Source organism: Zeus faber (assembly GCF_960531495.2).
Source record: "Zeus faber genome assembly, chromosome: 19".
Taxonomy (NCBI): domain Eukaryota; kingdom Metazoa; phylum Chordata; class Actinopteri; order Zeiformes; family Zeidae; genus Zeus; species Zeus faber.
In genome coordinates this window covers 21,747,890-21,764,763 of record NC_137206.1, presented here as the reverse complement: position 1 = coordinate 21,764,763, position 16,874 = coordinate 21,747,890, and the positions used below count along the sequence as shown (strand labels likewise).

General features: G+C 44.8%; 1 protein-coding gene across 3 annotated transcripts in view; it reads right to left on the bottom strand.

Annotated features, from left to right (window-relative positions):
• Positions 1-2,837: 2,837 nt before the first annotated feature.
• Positions 2,838-16,874, bottom strand: part of LOC307244609 (disco-interacting protein 2 homolog C-like) — a gene marked incomplete at its 3' end in the record, with an annotated part of 40,007 nt that continues 25,970 nt past the window's right edge. For all 3 annotated transcript variants that reach the window (XM_080019849.1, XM_080019850.1, XM_080019851.1), the window contains exons 22-38: positions 16,718-16,832; positions 15,942-16,143; positions 14,140-14,240; positions 13,693-13,773; positions 12,185-12,308; positions 11,922-12,043; positions 11,257-11,368; positions 10,761-10,870; positions 9,606-9,736; positions 7,172-7,340; positions 6,190-6,360; positions 5,716-5,777; positions 5,434-5,491; positions 4,710-4,784; positions 4,166-4,340; positions 3,729-3,852; positions 2,838-3,090 (exon numbers count right to left, since the gene is read on the bottom strand). In XM_080019849.1, coding sequence (XP_079875975.1) covers positions 2,838-3,090; positions 3,729-3,852; positions 4,166-4,340; positions 4,710-4,784; positions 5,434-5,491; positions 5,716-5,777; positions 6,190-6,360; positions 7,172-7,340; positions 9,606-9,736; positions 10,761-10,870; positions 11,257-11,368; positions 11,922-12,043; positions 12,185-12,308; positions 13,693-13,773; positions 14,140-14,240; positions 15,942-16,143; positions 16,718-16,832 — 2,185 coding nt within the window. The remainder of the gene's footprint in view (positions 3,091-3,728; positions 3,853-4,165; positions 4,341-4,709; positions 4,785-5,433; positions 5,492-5,715; positions 5,778-6,189; positions 6,361-7,171; positions 7,341-9,605; positions 9,737-10,760; positions 10,871-11,256; positions 11,369-11,921; positions 12,044-12,184; positions 12,309-13,692; positions 13,774-14,139; positions 14,241-15,941; positions 16,144-16,717; positions 16,833-16,874) is intronic.

The window sequence follows — 16,874 nt, the reverse complement described above, 5'->3', positions numbered from 1 at the left end:
CCAGACGTATTCTGCAGAGCGAATGGAACATGATCTGCAGATTGGTCCGGTTTCCAGGCTACAGTCTGTGCACGTGTGATTTCAACAAAATATCACAGTGGGGGTTTTTTTTTTTTAGAAATGTCACACAGCTTGGAGGTGAAGCCGAAGACAAAGTTTGCCTGATGTAGTATTTTCTGATTTCAGTTGCCATGCCAACTGTTGCGGTAGCCAGGAAACTGCTTTCCCAGGTTGTATTGTATGGCTGCAAATCTAAGGAAAAAAGCCTGTTGTTGATTTTTTTTTGTCTTTTTTTGTCATCAGGAGACATACAATATTGGGAGGGGCGATGCCTACAGTGTACACGTACTAGCCCTGAGGCTTTTACCTGCCGACACACCCTGGCACGTCTCACACCATTTCACATGACATCTTGGATGCGCTGTAAACTCCCACTGCAATGAGTTGCTTTCGACTCCGACTGTCATTATATCTTTGTTTCTTAAAACTCTTTGAATATTTTTTTAAAATTCTCTCTTTAAATCACATCTCGCCGCGCCGTATTTACATAGTGCATCCTGCTTAAATGTGTGTTTGCTTCTCTATGCACGGGTCGACAAACACCAACATCAGAGGTAAAGAATGTGAAGAGGCGAGAGAAAGCGCTTCCCGCCGCGCACCGAGGCCCCGACGGGAGGTTATTACTTTTTTTGTTTAACGGCCCGAACCGATGCCCCCTACAACACGCCGCGGCACCGTCTGAATCGTGACGTGACGCACGACGTGACGTACGACGTTTGAAACGGTGGACTCCACTCCGCGCCACGTTTTTGCGTTCACCTAGCCGCCTCTGCGAGGTCAAGGAGACGCCCGCTCTGCTGACCTCGGGGTCACAACATCCCGCCGGTGTTCGATACGTCCCTCCGGAATCAAACGGCGTTTTCTGTGCCCCACCGACGAGGGATGGGGGCGCCAGGAAGAACAAAAAAAAACAAAAGAAGGAAAGGGCTTCTTTCTCGTGTCTTTGGAAATTCCCGTCGATTTGCTGCATCGTCTCCGGGCTCATTTGATTTGAGATTAGATGACGGCTGATTGGGGCTGTCTGGAGGGGCGGCTCTCGTTTTCGTCGGTTGCATATACATTAGTCTGTTTTATCTTTGCACTTTGCCTCAGCTCTCAAATGTGCTTCATAAATAAACTTGACTCGACCACCCGTGTTGGTCGGGGGTGCGACGCAAACCGATTGGAGGTCGTATCGAGACGGATTCAAGTTCATTTACGGATAAAAATTCACATGAAGGAGGTTCGCTGGAAACCACGCCTGCGTACACACACACACACACACACACACACATACATACACGGAGACAGAAGGACAGAGACGCGCACAGGCTGTCACTCGCGCAGACGCGCACACGTACACACACGTGCACGCACGCACGCACGCACACACACACACACACACACACACACACACACACACACACACACACACACACACACACACACACACACACACACACACACACACACACACACACACACACACATACACACACATACACACACATACACACATACAGGGTGCAGGTGGAGAGAGCTGCATATAGGGGCTACTATACAACATTGTGTTTTGAATTTCTCTCCATATAGATTAATATGTCTATATACAATATTTATATATATATTTTTTACAGTAATCTGAGTGCCCCTGTTCTAATTCAGATAATACCACAAAAATCTGGGATTTTCTATTCGACCAGTAAAACATGGTGACAAATACAATCTATAGTTTTTCCTCTCTCTCTCTTTCGCTCTCCAGGGGGCGAGAGGCGGCGTCTTGACCGATCCCATTACCCGCTACACAGTGTCCCCCCCTCCGCTCCCGACGGCTCTCCAACGTGGTCACAGGCCTCGACGGGGGTGTGAAAATGGCCGCAACGATCGATGAGCTTATCGACCAAATAATCAATCAACCAACTAATCACTCAATCAGCCAATCAACCGTCCATCCGTCCGACCAATCAATCCAACTGACTTGCACGACATCAACTCTAAAGAAAACGGACATCTTAGACCATACATATGCAGATTCAAAAATACAGTACATCTTGATTTTTTTGGAACTAAAGAAACAACAACGGCGATTTACACGGACGGTGGGCATTTGCACGCATGCTCGCTAGCTCCCCACACACGCACGCACGCACGCACGCACGCACGCACGCACGCACGCACGCACGCACGCACGCACGCACGCACGCACGCACGCACGCACACACACACACACACACACACACACACACACACACACACACTCACACACTCACACACACACACTCTAGGGCTGGATGACAATTTGATATTATCGTCTCGTATCGGTAACGTCATGAAATCAAGGCGTCGTCAAATCATGATTTACAGTTTTGTAGACTAAAATCAACAACTGCGGACTTCTCTCTCATAACACGACGTCTGACAATGTGCAATACATTTTATTTGCGAAGCTAAAAGAGTCAAAGCACTTGACATTAACATTCAATGTGACAAACCTCTGCCGGATTCTTTCACGAGGGATTGTGAATTTCGAGGGATTGAAAAAATGAAAATAAAAAATGATACAGTAAACTCTATGTTCTTTTGGGAACTTCTGGGATTTTCTGCAAGAACGTTCTTGATTTTCCTGACTGACACGAGGGTTAAATGAGACGCTAAATTCAGCGACAATAACAATAACCGTGGTAGGTTCTTCCCTATCACCCAGCCCTAACGCACACACACACGCGCACACACACGCACACACATATACACACACACACCCACACACGCACACACCCACACAAGCACACGCACACACGCTACATGTTGTAAGCCACGTAGATGGGGTCGAGCTGGTCTTGTAAGAAGCCGTCGCGCAGGTGCATCCGCTGCTTCTCGCCGCGGGAGTTGATGGGGATGACGCCGATGTCTGTCACCACAACAACGCCCACGATGAGGTAATGCTCCTCCAGCACCGCCTTGGTCACCATGGGAACCAGGTCCAGAGCCTCCTGCTCGGAGCCCTCCAACTCCACCACCACCACTAGCAGGTTGGTCCAGGGGAACACCGCGCTGCGCACGCACAGACACACACACACACACACAAATTTATACATGCATACAGTATACACAACTTCTTTATTATTAAGTTGCAAATATTTCCATAAAAAATATGTGCATTAAGATGTTAATATTTAAAAGTATTAAGAAGTCCAGTCGAGCTTTCTGCAGTTGCATTTTTCCGCAACTCAAGATAATCACCAAAATCCGATGTTTTTTTTATCTTATGTTACCCTGGAGAAAATAATTATCCATAACGTAATTTTCTCATGACGGGACGACTGTATCGCTCTTCTTCCCCGGCAAAGCTCACTCTCTGGCCGCCAAACGGTTCAGATTATATTTTCAACCATAGTCTAGCGTTGACACACAACACGGGTCACGGGTACAAAAAACTTTTCAAACCCTATTTTTAGAATCCAAATTTAATTTCTGTTGCTGTGCTGGTTTATGTGAGTGCTATTTTGTTTTATTTTATGTGTGGTTTTTACTTGTCCTTTCTTTCCTTTCACTAAACTTTGTTTGCTCTTTTTTGAGAATCACTTTGTAACATACAAAATCATTATTATCATTATTACTATTATTATTATTATTATTATTATTATTATTATTATTATTATTATTATTATTATTATTATCAAAGGACTCACCACTCCATGATGCTCTTGTGCGTTCGGATGACAGAGGTTTCGATGTCGATGGGGTGATACCTCATCCCCCGCAGCTCCATGGCCTCCTCCAGAGCTCCCACCACATACAAAGCGTCGTGCCTCTCTGAACACACACACACACACAGACACACAGACACACACATAGACACACACACACACACACACACACACACACACACACACACACACACACACACACACACACACACACACACACACACCACACACACAGACCCAACAGAATCCAAACATTTTGGCTAAGTTTATACACCAAAATAATTCCCTTTAAAAATCCTGTTAATGGACAGAGTAGATGATAACGTCAAGTAACTAGACCTCATATTGAAAAAACATGAAGACATCACACTGTGTGTGTGTGTGTGTGTGTGCGCGTGTGAGAGAGCTGGCGTGCGTACCCCCGCTGGCGTCGGTGAGCTCGGTGCGGCGCAGGAAGCCCAGGTACCCCGTCCTGGCCCACACCGTCTGCGTGTCCCCGAAGCTGAGCCGCGAGTTGAAGTGGTCCGACTGCAGCACCTCCTCCCCGTAGCCACTGTAGTAGCCACTGCCGTTGTGAGCGCTGTGCACCCAGATCTGGAGGAGGAGAGAAAGAGAGAGTGGGACTAAAATGTAAATGAATAAAAGACTATTTAATGACTTTCAAGGCCTGGCATCGATCTGTATAACTGAATTCAAGACATTTTAAGATGTCATAGAGAATGACAATTGCAGCCACGGCTCATGAAACAGACTTGGAACAGAGACGGCAAGACTTGTATCCAGTGAATTGTGCATATTATTAATTAAAGGGACGTGAGCTGGGTAAAAGTTTGGAGAAAAACATGCTCTCTCTCTCTCTCTCTCTGCAGCTCTCTCTGTGACTAACGCAATCTGCGAGCGCTCGGACGAAGAGGCAGCTTCCTCTCGCAGACACGCGGACAGACGGAAGGTGCGCCCACCCACCTCTCCAAGGTGCGAGTCTCCTAAAGGTCCCTTCGTCTCCGGGTTGGCGATAATGATTCGCACTCCGGGCAAAATCTTAAAAAAAAAAAAAAAGAGAAAAGAAAAATAACGAAGGAAATTTATAAATACATCGCCATGGTTACCCCCCCCCCCAGGTCCACTCTGTAGCTCCAGCATGACTAAAAAGACCAAAAATAGGTGTGAAGGGGCCCAGACTGTTGGGTTCTCGCTTCCTGAGCAGGGGGAACAAGGACATGATGCCAAACTCTGCGTCAGGCTCCATGCAGCGACTGTGGGAGACGTTGGCTTCCATCTGCCGGTAAATTTGATACCATCGGCCTAAGCAGCTCCTGAGCTGGTTTGGTAAATGACATGTCTTCTTTGACTACCAGCCTCCCATTCTGGGGAGTTTGTCAAGTAAACAAGCAAACTATTAAAATCGTAATTTTTTTGGGGTAAAGTGAATGCTGCATTTCAAGTTGGTTTAGTAATTCAATATAAGTCATTTAATTAAATGTCATTGTAATTACATTTTTCTGGTCCTTCAATTCCCGGTTCATTTTAATATCTTTATCCATTCATTCATTTCTGAGTATTTATCTTGCTGGAAGTCTTTTCCCCCCATTGGAATGAAGTGAATGTTCATTTGGTAAAAAATGTTAAGCCCAAATCTAATTCTCAATTGAAACGTTGAAGTTGAAATGTGTGTGTTGGGCTCACTCACCTTGCCTGACTCCATCAAGGGCAGACTGTGAGGAGAACCTCTCTCCACCAACCGCACCCTGACGTAAACCGCGCACGCACACGCACGCACGCACGCACGCACGCACACGCACACACACACACACACACACACACACACACACACACACACACACACACACACAGTAGTCACACAAACTGTAAATAAAACACTTACTGTTTAACAAAAAATAATAAAAACCATAATTGTGACTTGTACAAGTTCACGGAAGAAAAAGCAAGTTCCCGCGAATGACCAGCGTACCTGTCATGGCGCAGTGCTCTCATGTCCACGTACACGGTGGTGGGGTCCGGTCCCGACGTACCCTGCAGCCAATCAGAACACAGAGTGAGCATGTGACACGGATAAAGTGCTGTTATTCGAATGGCTTGTAGACAAACTGGTTCCATTTCATATCTTCATATGTGTGTACTCATGAAAAAGGATGGACTATTATCATGGTGTTGATACATGTATACAGTATATACCATTTATAAATTATATACAGTATACCATATATCAATAATACATATACTAGCAATATCTGCACTGCAAAATATGGAATCTAAAACAATATCTATTTTTTCCCCTTTTGAGATAAATTGACTTTGCTAAAAGAATTGAAAGAATAGCTTATTCCATTTTATTTTAAGTTGAAATAAGTATCTTTTGATTGACTGCATGATAACACACACACACACACGCACGCACGCACGCACGCAGGGTGTTTGCCGTCACCTGCAGGCAGATGGCCAGGTTAACCCGGCAGCCGAAGGCGGTGCTGACGGCTCGGGGGTGGAGGCCCAGGTCCTTGAACAGCTTGGAGAAGGAGTGAGTCAGAGACATCCTGGGTCTCTCCTCTGCCACCACCACACAGGCCCGGACACGGGACAAATCAAGCCCCCGCGCCTGGAACAGCAAGACGGGGGGGAGAAAAGCACGAAAGAGACTATCTGAATAATTCTAATCAAATAAAACTCAGTATGAACTCAGTATATCTGGGACGTAGGCGACTGGACACATACTGCAACGTTTAAGACCACAAACTCACTCGGCAAGGAGCATTTCTGCTTTTGCGCCTCTCTCCAAGTCTCCATGGAGACTAGTATGGAAAGCTAATCACTCAAAATAAACTCCATGTCTTCAATCACTGACCAATCCCAGCCGGTGCCGCCTGCAGTTCACCAATAAAATGTCACCTGAGGCAACAGAGGCGAGCAGCGAGGGAGAGAGAACGAGAGAGGGCTTTCTGAGTCAGTTTTAGGTGTATTATTAGCGGAGTGGGTGTGGACCAGCTCTTCAGTGTTTTGTTATGCCTACTTCCTGTGTGTGGTACATCGATGTCTGGGCTCCGATACACCTCCGAACTAATACTGACATCTTCAGAAAGCACACACTGTGGAGTGTACGGAAGAACCCCGCAAAGTCACGACTGGCTTCCAGGTGAAACGCTGGTCATTTCTGTCCATTTTGGGAGTAATTCTGGCAGCATTTGGATGTCCAAAATTGATTCCAGAGCACGCATTTTACATTACACCTGAGGATATGCAAGCCAAGTCATTGCTTTAACAAAAAACAAAATAAAGAAAATTAAGTATATATGACCAAAATACCTGTTACCACAGAACGCAACCTGATAAAATTTAGACCATATTAAAAGTGAAAACTATGTTAGCTATCATCAGGAAAAAACTCTTTCTGTTTTTTTTGCAGCGCCCACCTTGAGCGCCTCCGTCTGCAGGCCCAGTCCCTTGGTGCAGAGCTCCATGACGCTGTAGGAGCAGAACGTGTCTCGGACCTTGAGCTGGCTCACCGCCAGCAGCCACAGTGCGGGGTTGGACTCCAGCTCCACGGGGGGAATCAGGATGGACTGGTGGCCCGAATAGACACTGGACGTGGGCGAGAAGTAGGGTTTCATTTGAGATTATAATTTATTTCAGATGAAAGAAAAGTAATTTTGAGACACACTTGAAAGTCCTGAATATGTACGTCTAGAATACACCGATCAGCCACAACATTAAAAGCAGCACTAATAACCACTGATATTGTGTAGCTCAGCCTTGTGACGCAAAAACAGCTCTGACCCGTGGAGCCATGGACTCCACAAGACCTCTGAAGGTGTCCTGTGGTATCTGGCACCAAGACATAAGCAGCAGTCCTGGAAGTTGCGAGTTGGGACCCCCATGGATTGGGCTTGTTGTTCCAGCACATACCACCCAGGCCACCCTTCTTCCATTGGTCCATGGTCCAGTTCTGACGCTTACGTGCCCATTGTAGTGCCGTTTTGGCAGTGGACAGGGGTCAGCATGGGCACACTGGCCTGTCTGCGGGTACTTGGCTGAGGCAGATTTACGTTTAAATCTTCTATCGGTGATCGACTCTATCGATACGATTTAAAAAATATTTTTATCCACCAGGTAAAATCCGAGCATTGAAATGGTGTAAGTGCAGTTTACGATGTTCTGAGAGGAGAGGGGGAGAGGGAGGGAGAGGAAGAGGCAGAGAGAGAGGGGGCGAAGGCTCTTGCCCTCTCCGCTCAGAGCTGTCGAGTAACCACTGGTGATGGGATCTCACTTCCCCACTCTACAGTCCCATGCAGAGACTTCAAGGGGCAGGTGCTCAAAAAAAATAAAAATAAAAGAAAAATAAAAGAAAAGGCACATGGACGCTCTGTGCAAACGGAGCAGCATGGCGGAGAGCAGTGTGCCTGTGATCTGCGCTTCGCTGTGTTCCCATGGCGGGTGCGCAGACGAAACGTTCTTCATGGATTTGCATATCTTGCCCGTACAATCCACTACCACTACCTAAAAAAAAAAAAAAAATTCCATGCCTGATAAAAAGGGCACCATGGGGTCCATGGGGCAGAGGGGCAACTGCCCCCCCCCCACGTGCCTGCCGCTCTATATGCAAATCTTGTGATTATATTATAACAATATACAGTATAATATCATCTAATAGAGAAAGATTTCATTTTATCTTGTTTCCTTAGTTTCTTACTTGAATGGAAAATGAAAAACATAAACCTAACTCAGAATATTGGAGCGGAGCTTTTTTTGAATTTTTCCTCCAGACAGTGGTGTGCGCCGCCTCCCGTGCCTGTCTTTTTATTTTAGATCTATTTATTTTTGTTTTTCGCCCGCATGTATGATACAACAATTTTTTAACACAACTGAGTGAAGGGACTGCCCCGTTCCGTCTCGCTTAAAAAAAAAAAAGCCTGTCCCACAACCACGTCTCCCCGTTGCTTTTGGTTGCTTTGGGACTTAAGTAAAAACTGGATGTTTTTGTGTAAATACTTTACTTGCAAATAATAAATCCAGCACTTCTGTAATGGGGAGACTGCATTTGCCACATTACATTACATTCTATGCGTCCCCCCCACCCTCACGATAAAACGTCTATCGGCGATTGGAATTTTGCACAATCGACCAAGCCCCATACGCAGCAAGCTGTGATGCACTGTGTGTTCTGACACCTTTCTATCACCAATTTGTACTACAGTAGCTCTTCTATGGAATCGTACCAGACAGGCTAGCCTTTGCTCCCCACCGTATCAATAAGTACATGGGCGCCACTTTTGGTAGGTACTAACCACTGCATACCAGGAACACCCCACAAGACCTGCAGTTATGGAGATGGTCTGACACAGTTGTCTAGCCATCACAGTTTGGCCCTTGTCAAAGTGGGTCAGATCTTTACACTTGCCTATTTTTCCTGCTTCACATCAACTTCAAGAACTGACTGTTCACTTGCTGCCTAATATATCCCACTCCTTGACAGGTGCCACTGGAATGAGATGAGCAATGTTATTCACTTCACCTGTCAGTGGTTATAATTTTGTGGCTGATCGGTGTGTATAAGAATGCAAAGAAATTAGATAAAGTAGAAAAAAATGATTAGTCATATCCCAGAAAGCTTTTATTTAAGGGGATATGAGAAGTCTTTTTTAGGGGGACAATTTTACATGTGACACCCATACACATTAACAAGTACTTTTGGCTGACGAGATTACACAAGTTATACAATATTAACAAAAAGGGTTTCACTGCTAGCAGCTCACCTTGGACACACAGGAAGTGATGCGTTAAATACACCGGGAAGTCAAGCCCAAGTGTTGCAGGCGTGCCGGGGAAATATTTAGAGAAGACACCAACCTGCAGAGACACCAGAGTACGAAGCCCAGGCCACAGTAGGGGTCCAGGCAGATGGCCACCTCTCTGGAAGGATACAGCTCACACTGCAGCTTCACCGACCGACAGAATGCTCCAACTGCATTATGGGACATCTGCACAAAGAGACAGGAAAGAAAAAAAGACAAACACCACTTGATGAACATGGGATGGGATGAAGTCATTATTCATAACTAACCATTTCGCAACTATTTCATACTAGGAGTCCTCAAACTAGCACTGTAAGTACTCACATTACAGTCACACGTGTCTAATATCATTTTTAAGGTTTTGAATAAATAATAAATAATATCACATTTTATGATAAAATGTACTTTTTACAATTTTGACAGTACATCCAGAGCGTCATGTTGGCTACAGCAAGTTATCAGTAGGAAGCAGTGCACCTTCCTGTTTCTAGTTTCTAATACTGGCGTGGATTTAGCCAAAAGAAAAAAAAGATGAAATGCATGTTTTTTCTGTGAGCTTCCCGTTTTTTGAAAATTATATTGATTATGTTTTTTTAGGTTAAAATGTTTTTCCCCCATTGGACTGCATTCTAGCACAGCGAGAAGCGGCAGCACAGCGGTAAGTTTCTCAATGGCAAAACGTTCAGGGAGGTCTTTCTATGAATACTTGTAAATCATTGGTAAGCAACATTTTAGTAAGACCAGGTTGAAAAATAGCAAATCTATGGTTTAATGTGAATTATCAATTGTTTACGTTGATATTACTTTCATGGCATTAATATTTTGAATGTTGTCGGGAATAACACCGGCATAATTCGCATGAACATTAGCGCTTTGATGCAGACCATCAACATCCAGTGTCAAGCAGGCGACACCAGTAGTGTCACCGTGGCTGACACTGTCAAAAACAGTGTCAGCCGCCTGATAGACTCTGTGAGCGACACATAAAATGGAGCCCTTTGCCCTGGCAGTGTAGCACTAGCTCTAGCTCAGCTCTAGCTGCTGATCTCACCAGAGAATGAAACCCCGAACCCTGGTGCTTGTAGTCCCACTCCCTACATAGAAAGGTCGGGTGGCAGCGCTCCTAAAAGCTTTCGCGGGGATTGGCAGGCGGTCATCGCTGGCTGCAGCCCACAGATTAGCGCCGAGTTAGAGGAGCAGCAAAGCTTACCTGGACGCCGGCCAGCATCCCGGTGGTGGAAACGCTGAAGTCCAGATAGGCCAAGCCGTCTGGGTTGGTGGGCTTATACAGCGCTGGAGGCTTCTTCTTTGGTAGGTCATCTGGAAGAGCAACCATACACAAATTAAAAACACAGACAGACACAATCAGACGCATAAACACTCGAAAACAGACACAGGCCAAGATTTGTACATGCACACATACAGGCACCGACGCAGACATAAACACACACACACACACAGGAAAGAAAAATGCACGAAAAACAAAAAAATATAAACACACACGGGCAGTAACATGCATAAACACACACACATTTACAAAGATACACAAATGAAGAGACACAAAACAAAACATACTGTACAAACACAGACATCTACAAATGCATTAAAAAACATGCATGCATGTGTTTTTGTGTATGGACTTATGCATGTGCGTGTGTACGTGTGTGTGTGTGTGTGTGTGTGTGTGCGCGCGCGTGTGTGTGTACCGGTGTCGAGCACAGGGGGCCAGTTCCTGATGTCCACTGTGGCTGTAGCCTCCTTGGAGCGCAGCAGCTTACAGATCACAGCTGTGGTCATCACACACGCAGAGCGGCTGACCTGCAGGCATGGAGAGAAAGACATTTATGTTATTATACAATAATAATAATTGTAATTCTTTCTCAAAATAAAAATATTTTGCGCTCGATTCTTCCAGTGATTATTTTCAAATTGCTACCACATTTAAAGAGTTCATAACCCCTGCCGCCAGATTACTCCACAACACAATAGATCTTTTTCAGTGAAATAATGTTTCCTGATACTGCGTAGTGAGAAGGTTTTTACAGATTTTAAAACTGCGTCCTGGAGTAGCGGTCAGTAGATGCTGAATGTCATTTTGTATAGTTTCGATCACATCACATAATAAAGCTGGTCAGTTTCGTTTTCCTTAGATGTTCTTCAAATTATAGATTGACAAATACATTTATAAAAAGAACACGGAGTAAAGGCTCAAGGACACAACCTGCAAGTCACTATGCTATCTTGATAACTGGACCTGGAATGTCCACCTCCAGGCCTCCCCTGCAGTAAGCGGACGTGGACATTCCAGGCTTCCCAAAATAAAAGCCCTTTCTTCAGGGAGGGTGGGTGAAGTTCAAATATGACCTCTGACCTCCACGATCATCTTGACGGTTGGCAGCGTGGTGGCGATGTTCTGGGGGTGCGGCGGGCGCACGGTGATGGGCACGCAGCCAGCGTAAAGACAGCCATAGAAAGCTGCAATCAGGTCGATACCTGGAGCACGCTCGCACACACACACAGACACAATCATCCAGACAATGTATGGTGTGAGTATTTAAACAACGCTGTGTACAACTTGTACAGCATTTGTGTGCATGTGTGTGTGTGTGTGTGTGTCTGCTCATGTGTGTGTACCTGGTGGGTAGACCAGGGCCACATGGTCTCCTTCCTGCAGGCCTCCTCGCTCCAGCAGCAGAGCTGCCACTCGCTCCGCTCTCTTATGAAGCTGTAGGCAGGTGAGAGAGCTTGACACCGCCCCCTAACACAGAGGAAGCCAGGAAAAGGCAGAGACAGAATGAGAAGAAAAGAGACGAAGAGAAAAAAAGACAAAGAGAGAGAGAGAGAGTCAGAGCGAGCGAGACCAAGAGAGAGGGAAAGGGATGGAGGGAGGGAGAGAGAGGGATGGAGGGAGGGGAGAGAGAGGGATGGAGAGAGAGAGAGAGAGAGAGACAGACACGGACAAAGCGACGAGAGGAAGAGAAATGGAGAGAAGGAAAGAGGAAGGCATAGGAGGGTGAAACATAGTCGAAGCCAGATAAATATAGAAAATAGAAGGTTTATTTTTATGAACTGAACCATCAACACCGCTGCCAATATCCGTGCACATAATCTTTCGCCTTTCTTAAATTCTTCTTTCTCCTTTCTCCTTTATTTATGCAATTCAGGGAATAGGCAAAATAATTGGTCACAAAGCAAAAGATCTCCAGACCCGTTCACCAGGGCTAGAATATCACCATGACAAGGTAAAACACTATTTGGGGATAGGCAAAATAATTGTTATTTGCTTTGATTCATTTCTTGCACTGTAACTTTTATACATTCTATTTTTTTACTTTATGCATTCTTTGTCCTTAAATAATGTGTTTCTTTGCACTTTGTCTTAATGCTTTTGATGTTTAATGTAAAGCACTTTGAATTGCCGCGTCGTTGAAATGTGCTATATAAATAAACTTGCCTTGCCTTTCTTTGTCCTTACTGTGCACTGCTTTAATCAGTATCGGTGTCTGTGGTGTTCACTCGGCATTTTCTTAAAATGCTATACCACTGCAGTATTGAAGAGAAGCCCTTTGTGAGTGGGTCAGTCTTACGTTTCAAATGAGACCTTGGTTGGAAGCGTCTCTTCCAGTGCTTCCTTTGTCCAGAAGCACTTGAGCTGAGACGAACTGGCAAGGTAGCGCAAGTGTGACTGGGCCCCACGCAGTGTGATTGGGCCCCGCGTGGCGCTCAGGATTGCCAGAGCAACGTTAATTGAGGTCGTGCACTCGCTGCACATTGGACTGTCAGTTCTAAATGTACATTTTCCATTTGAAAACGTAGCTTGTCTGTTATCGTGTCATTTTCTTGTTTTTTTTATTTTTCATTTGCGCTGCATGGACTTCTGGGATATAGATTTGATGGGACATCCTTGGTGGCTGTTTTTGCTAAAGGTGCTTCCTACAGAAGCAGCATCCTCAATCCAAAAACAACTGTTACGATGCCAAACGAGATCAAGTGATACAGTATGTTTGATTGCGACCTAATGCGGATCAAATTGAGGGTCCTTGATATGAAAGAAGGTTGAGAATAACAGATCTATTTGATTGATTTGAGCAGAGCTTATTTCCTGATCGTGGCGTGTGAGCGTGGAGTGAGGGGTGCGTTACCCTGGAGCTGAGCAGGGTGTACAAGATGTGGTCCGGTGTCGTCTGAGCCCTCCACTGTAGAACCTCCGACAGGAAGAGGAACTGAACAGGAAATGACATCGTCACAGCCAGGCCATTCGAGCAAAACGTTTTATTTCCTACAATTATGTGTGTGCAGATGGCCTGCACAAACTTGTGTAATGATAATTTTAGTAAACCAGTGGTTTCAAAACAATGGATTTACGTGCTATCTTTCAAGCAATTTAATGTAATTTACAACAGCCTCCTTTACATTAATTAAAGAGAGCAGTACGATATTCCACTTAAACAGGGCAAAGATTCATTAATTCATCTTTGATATTTTTGTTTATTGCTCAGTTTAATTAACTGTTATATTTAGTGGATGCATGTGTGTGTGCGTGTGCGTGTGTGTGCGTGTGTGTGTGTGCGTGTGTGTGTGTATCACACCTGGTCGTTGTCGTCGGTTTGTCCTAGGTCTCTGCCACTGGCTTGAGCAATCCTCTTCCCTGACACCAGATTCCCCACCATCACAGAGGCAGGCCCGATTTCTGTTACAAACACACAGACACACACACACGCATACACACAAGCACAAACACATACACGTACTGTATTTAGACCGAGAAATTTCAACATTGGCAAAATGGTACAAGTGTCTTCACTTTCCATCACTTTGAGAACAGACTGGCTGTATTGAATGCCAGATATCTCAGTAAGCAATAAGTGTCTGGAATCTAATAGTGAGTGTCTGGTATCCATCAACAGCTACTTTAAATCCCCGTCCGAGCATTATTGACAAGGTCTGAAGTCAACTGTGGCAGATACAAATATTTCTTCCTGTTCATGTTCACTCAAAGCCCCTCAAATTTTCAACCAGACACTTTCTTTTCTGGCAAGAGGTTTGACCCTGTTTATATTCCCCTTTGAAATATGAGCATTACATTGCTGTCAGACGGAGAGACAGACAGACGGACGGACATGATATATAACCAAATTAATGGTCATATGATACAATCTGTTGTGTTTGCGATTATATCTCATGTTATACTGCCAAGAAATCTGGCTTTGACAATGAAAACCTTTATTGTAGACTAACATCACTTTGGAATTTTACTTATTATGGAAAGACTCATATAAATGTATGTAACTGCTTTTATAGACATGTCTTTCCACGTTATTCTGTTCCCTGTTGTCTCTATTTAATGCCTTCTCCTTTTTCAAATGAAGCCCTCCATGTTAAGCTACTGGTAGCTGCATGTAGATGAAATGCCTTCAAAAGAACCGTCTATTTTTGCCTGTAAACCACAACTTCTCATTGATATAACTCATCGTGTAGCCTGTGGAAATAGAGATGCACTGTCCACTTTGTGTCGGCGGTGTAGCAGTGATCCACCGTGTTCTCCTTTCTGCTCGCACAGTTAATAAACCTCTTGAGTTTCGTTAGTCTGTGCCTTATATTCACTTATGTGCTGTGTCGCGCAATGACGATGCAGTTATTTACAAAAAGGACAAAGGAGATAAAATATCAAACGAAAAGCTCCGCCGACGTCATGCAGGTAAGACGATACACACACAAACACTCACACATACACATACATACAAACAGTTTGCAACCACTACAGACCGATGCTAGTGACCGAGTCTACACCACACGCCTTGCACGATGCGAATGCACAACCAAAGTCACAATTTGCACATATACAGTATAATGAATTGGATGATGATGTCACAAAGCGTCCCACACCACAAACTCATCTCGCTCTACCACCCGACCAGAAGTTGAAGAACCTTGGCGTCTCAGTAAAATTTTAGTAGCTTTTCACTAACTCTTGCTCTAAATGTAGAACGATATCGATCAAACTTGAACCACGAGATGTCTGAGACGTCCTGGTTCTAACGAGACCTCAACCATGTCTGTGGGTTCAGCAACTGTCGTGTTCCAGACATGTTTAGCCCGAAAAATTCCAAGGAGAATAATAATAATAAAAATCCCGGCAATAACAATAGGGATCCACCCCTAAATATAATTAGAAAATCATCTTTATATATAATAATCTTTGTTAGTCAAAATCGCAAGCACGTGAAATCTTAGCAGCACACAATGTTTTTGTTTAAATAAGCAAGTTATTACCCCTCCACAGCTTACTTCTTACCTGTATTCGTCGGCTGTTAATTTTATTACCTGATTATACTCCAGTGTGGTTTCAAGCAGTGAAATTATTACTGATCACACCTTTAACTTGTCATACCTGGCTGTTTCTGCCGGGGCTTGGGCAGGTTGGTGACACAGGTGTGGGGGCACATGAGCACGTTGCAGGGGTGCAGCCCGCCCTCCAGGTACAGCTGCTTGGTCTCCGACAGGTGGATGCCCCCCAGGGGGGTCTTGGGGAGGGTGTTAGCGGGGACCAGTGCCAGGCAGAACACCCCCACACCGTGGATACTGTCTATCGCCTGGAGGCACCAGAGAGACAGAGTCAGTGGGTGAGGATTCGAGTTTAATTGGATGGGAGTAAATCCCAAAGGCCGGAAAGAAAGTGAAAGAGTGGATAACTATTACTAATTACATTCTCCAAAAATATGTCTAAAATCTTTCCCTTGATCCATCTTGCATCCCCATGTTAATTTCTGTACAGAAAACTGTAACGTGGACACATAAATAGCCGCAAGGATTTGTCTGCTGAGGGCTGCTGATGTTACTGATCAGGCATCTTGTTGAGAACATACATTTATTGAGGATTTCTTTTTTCAAACTGCCCCTATATTAACACAATAAACAGTTTTACTTGGTGAAATTCGTAGAAAAGAAACAACAAAAATAGGTCATGTAAAATGAATGAGAACTACAAGTTACTTATCGGTTATCAAGTTAGAATTTGTGGAAGGTGGTAAGAAGGTGATAAGAAGTTGACGTGTTGAGATGATTAACAGTCAATGTTATACAAAACTACAATTTAAGTTTCCTTTTTTCATATTTAAGCACAATACACTGCAGCCCTTAAGCTCTGGAGGAGTGCATTACAGTCACCTGCAGCACGCGGCTCATCCACTGGAAGCTGTCCTCCTCGGTGGAGTCCGGCCTCTGCTCGGCGACCACCACAATCCTCTCGTCTCTGAGCACCGTCACTGAAAACACCGCTATCCTGCAGGTTGTGTGGACGGACAGCACGGACTCAATGTCCATT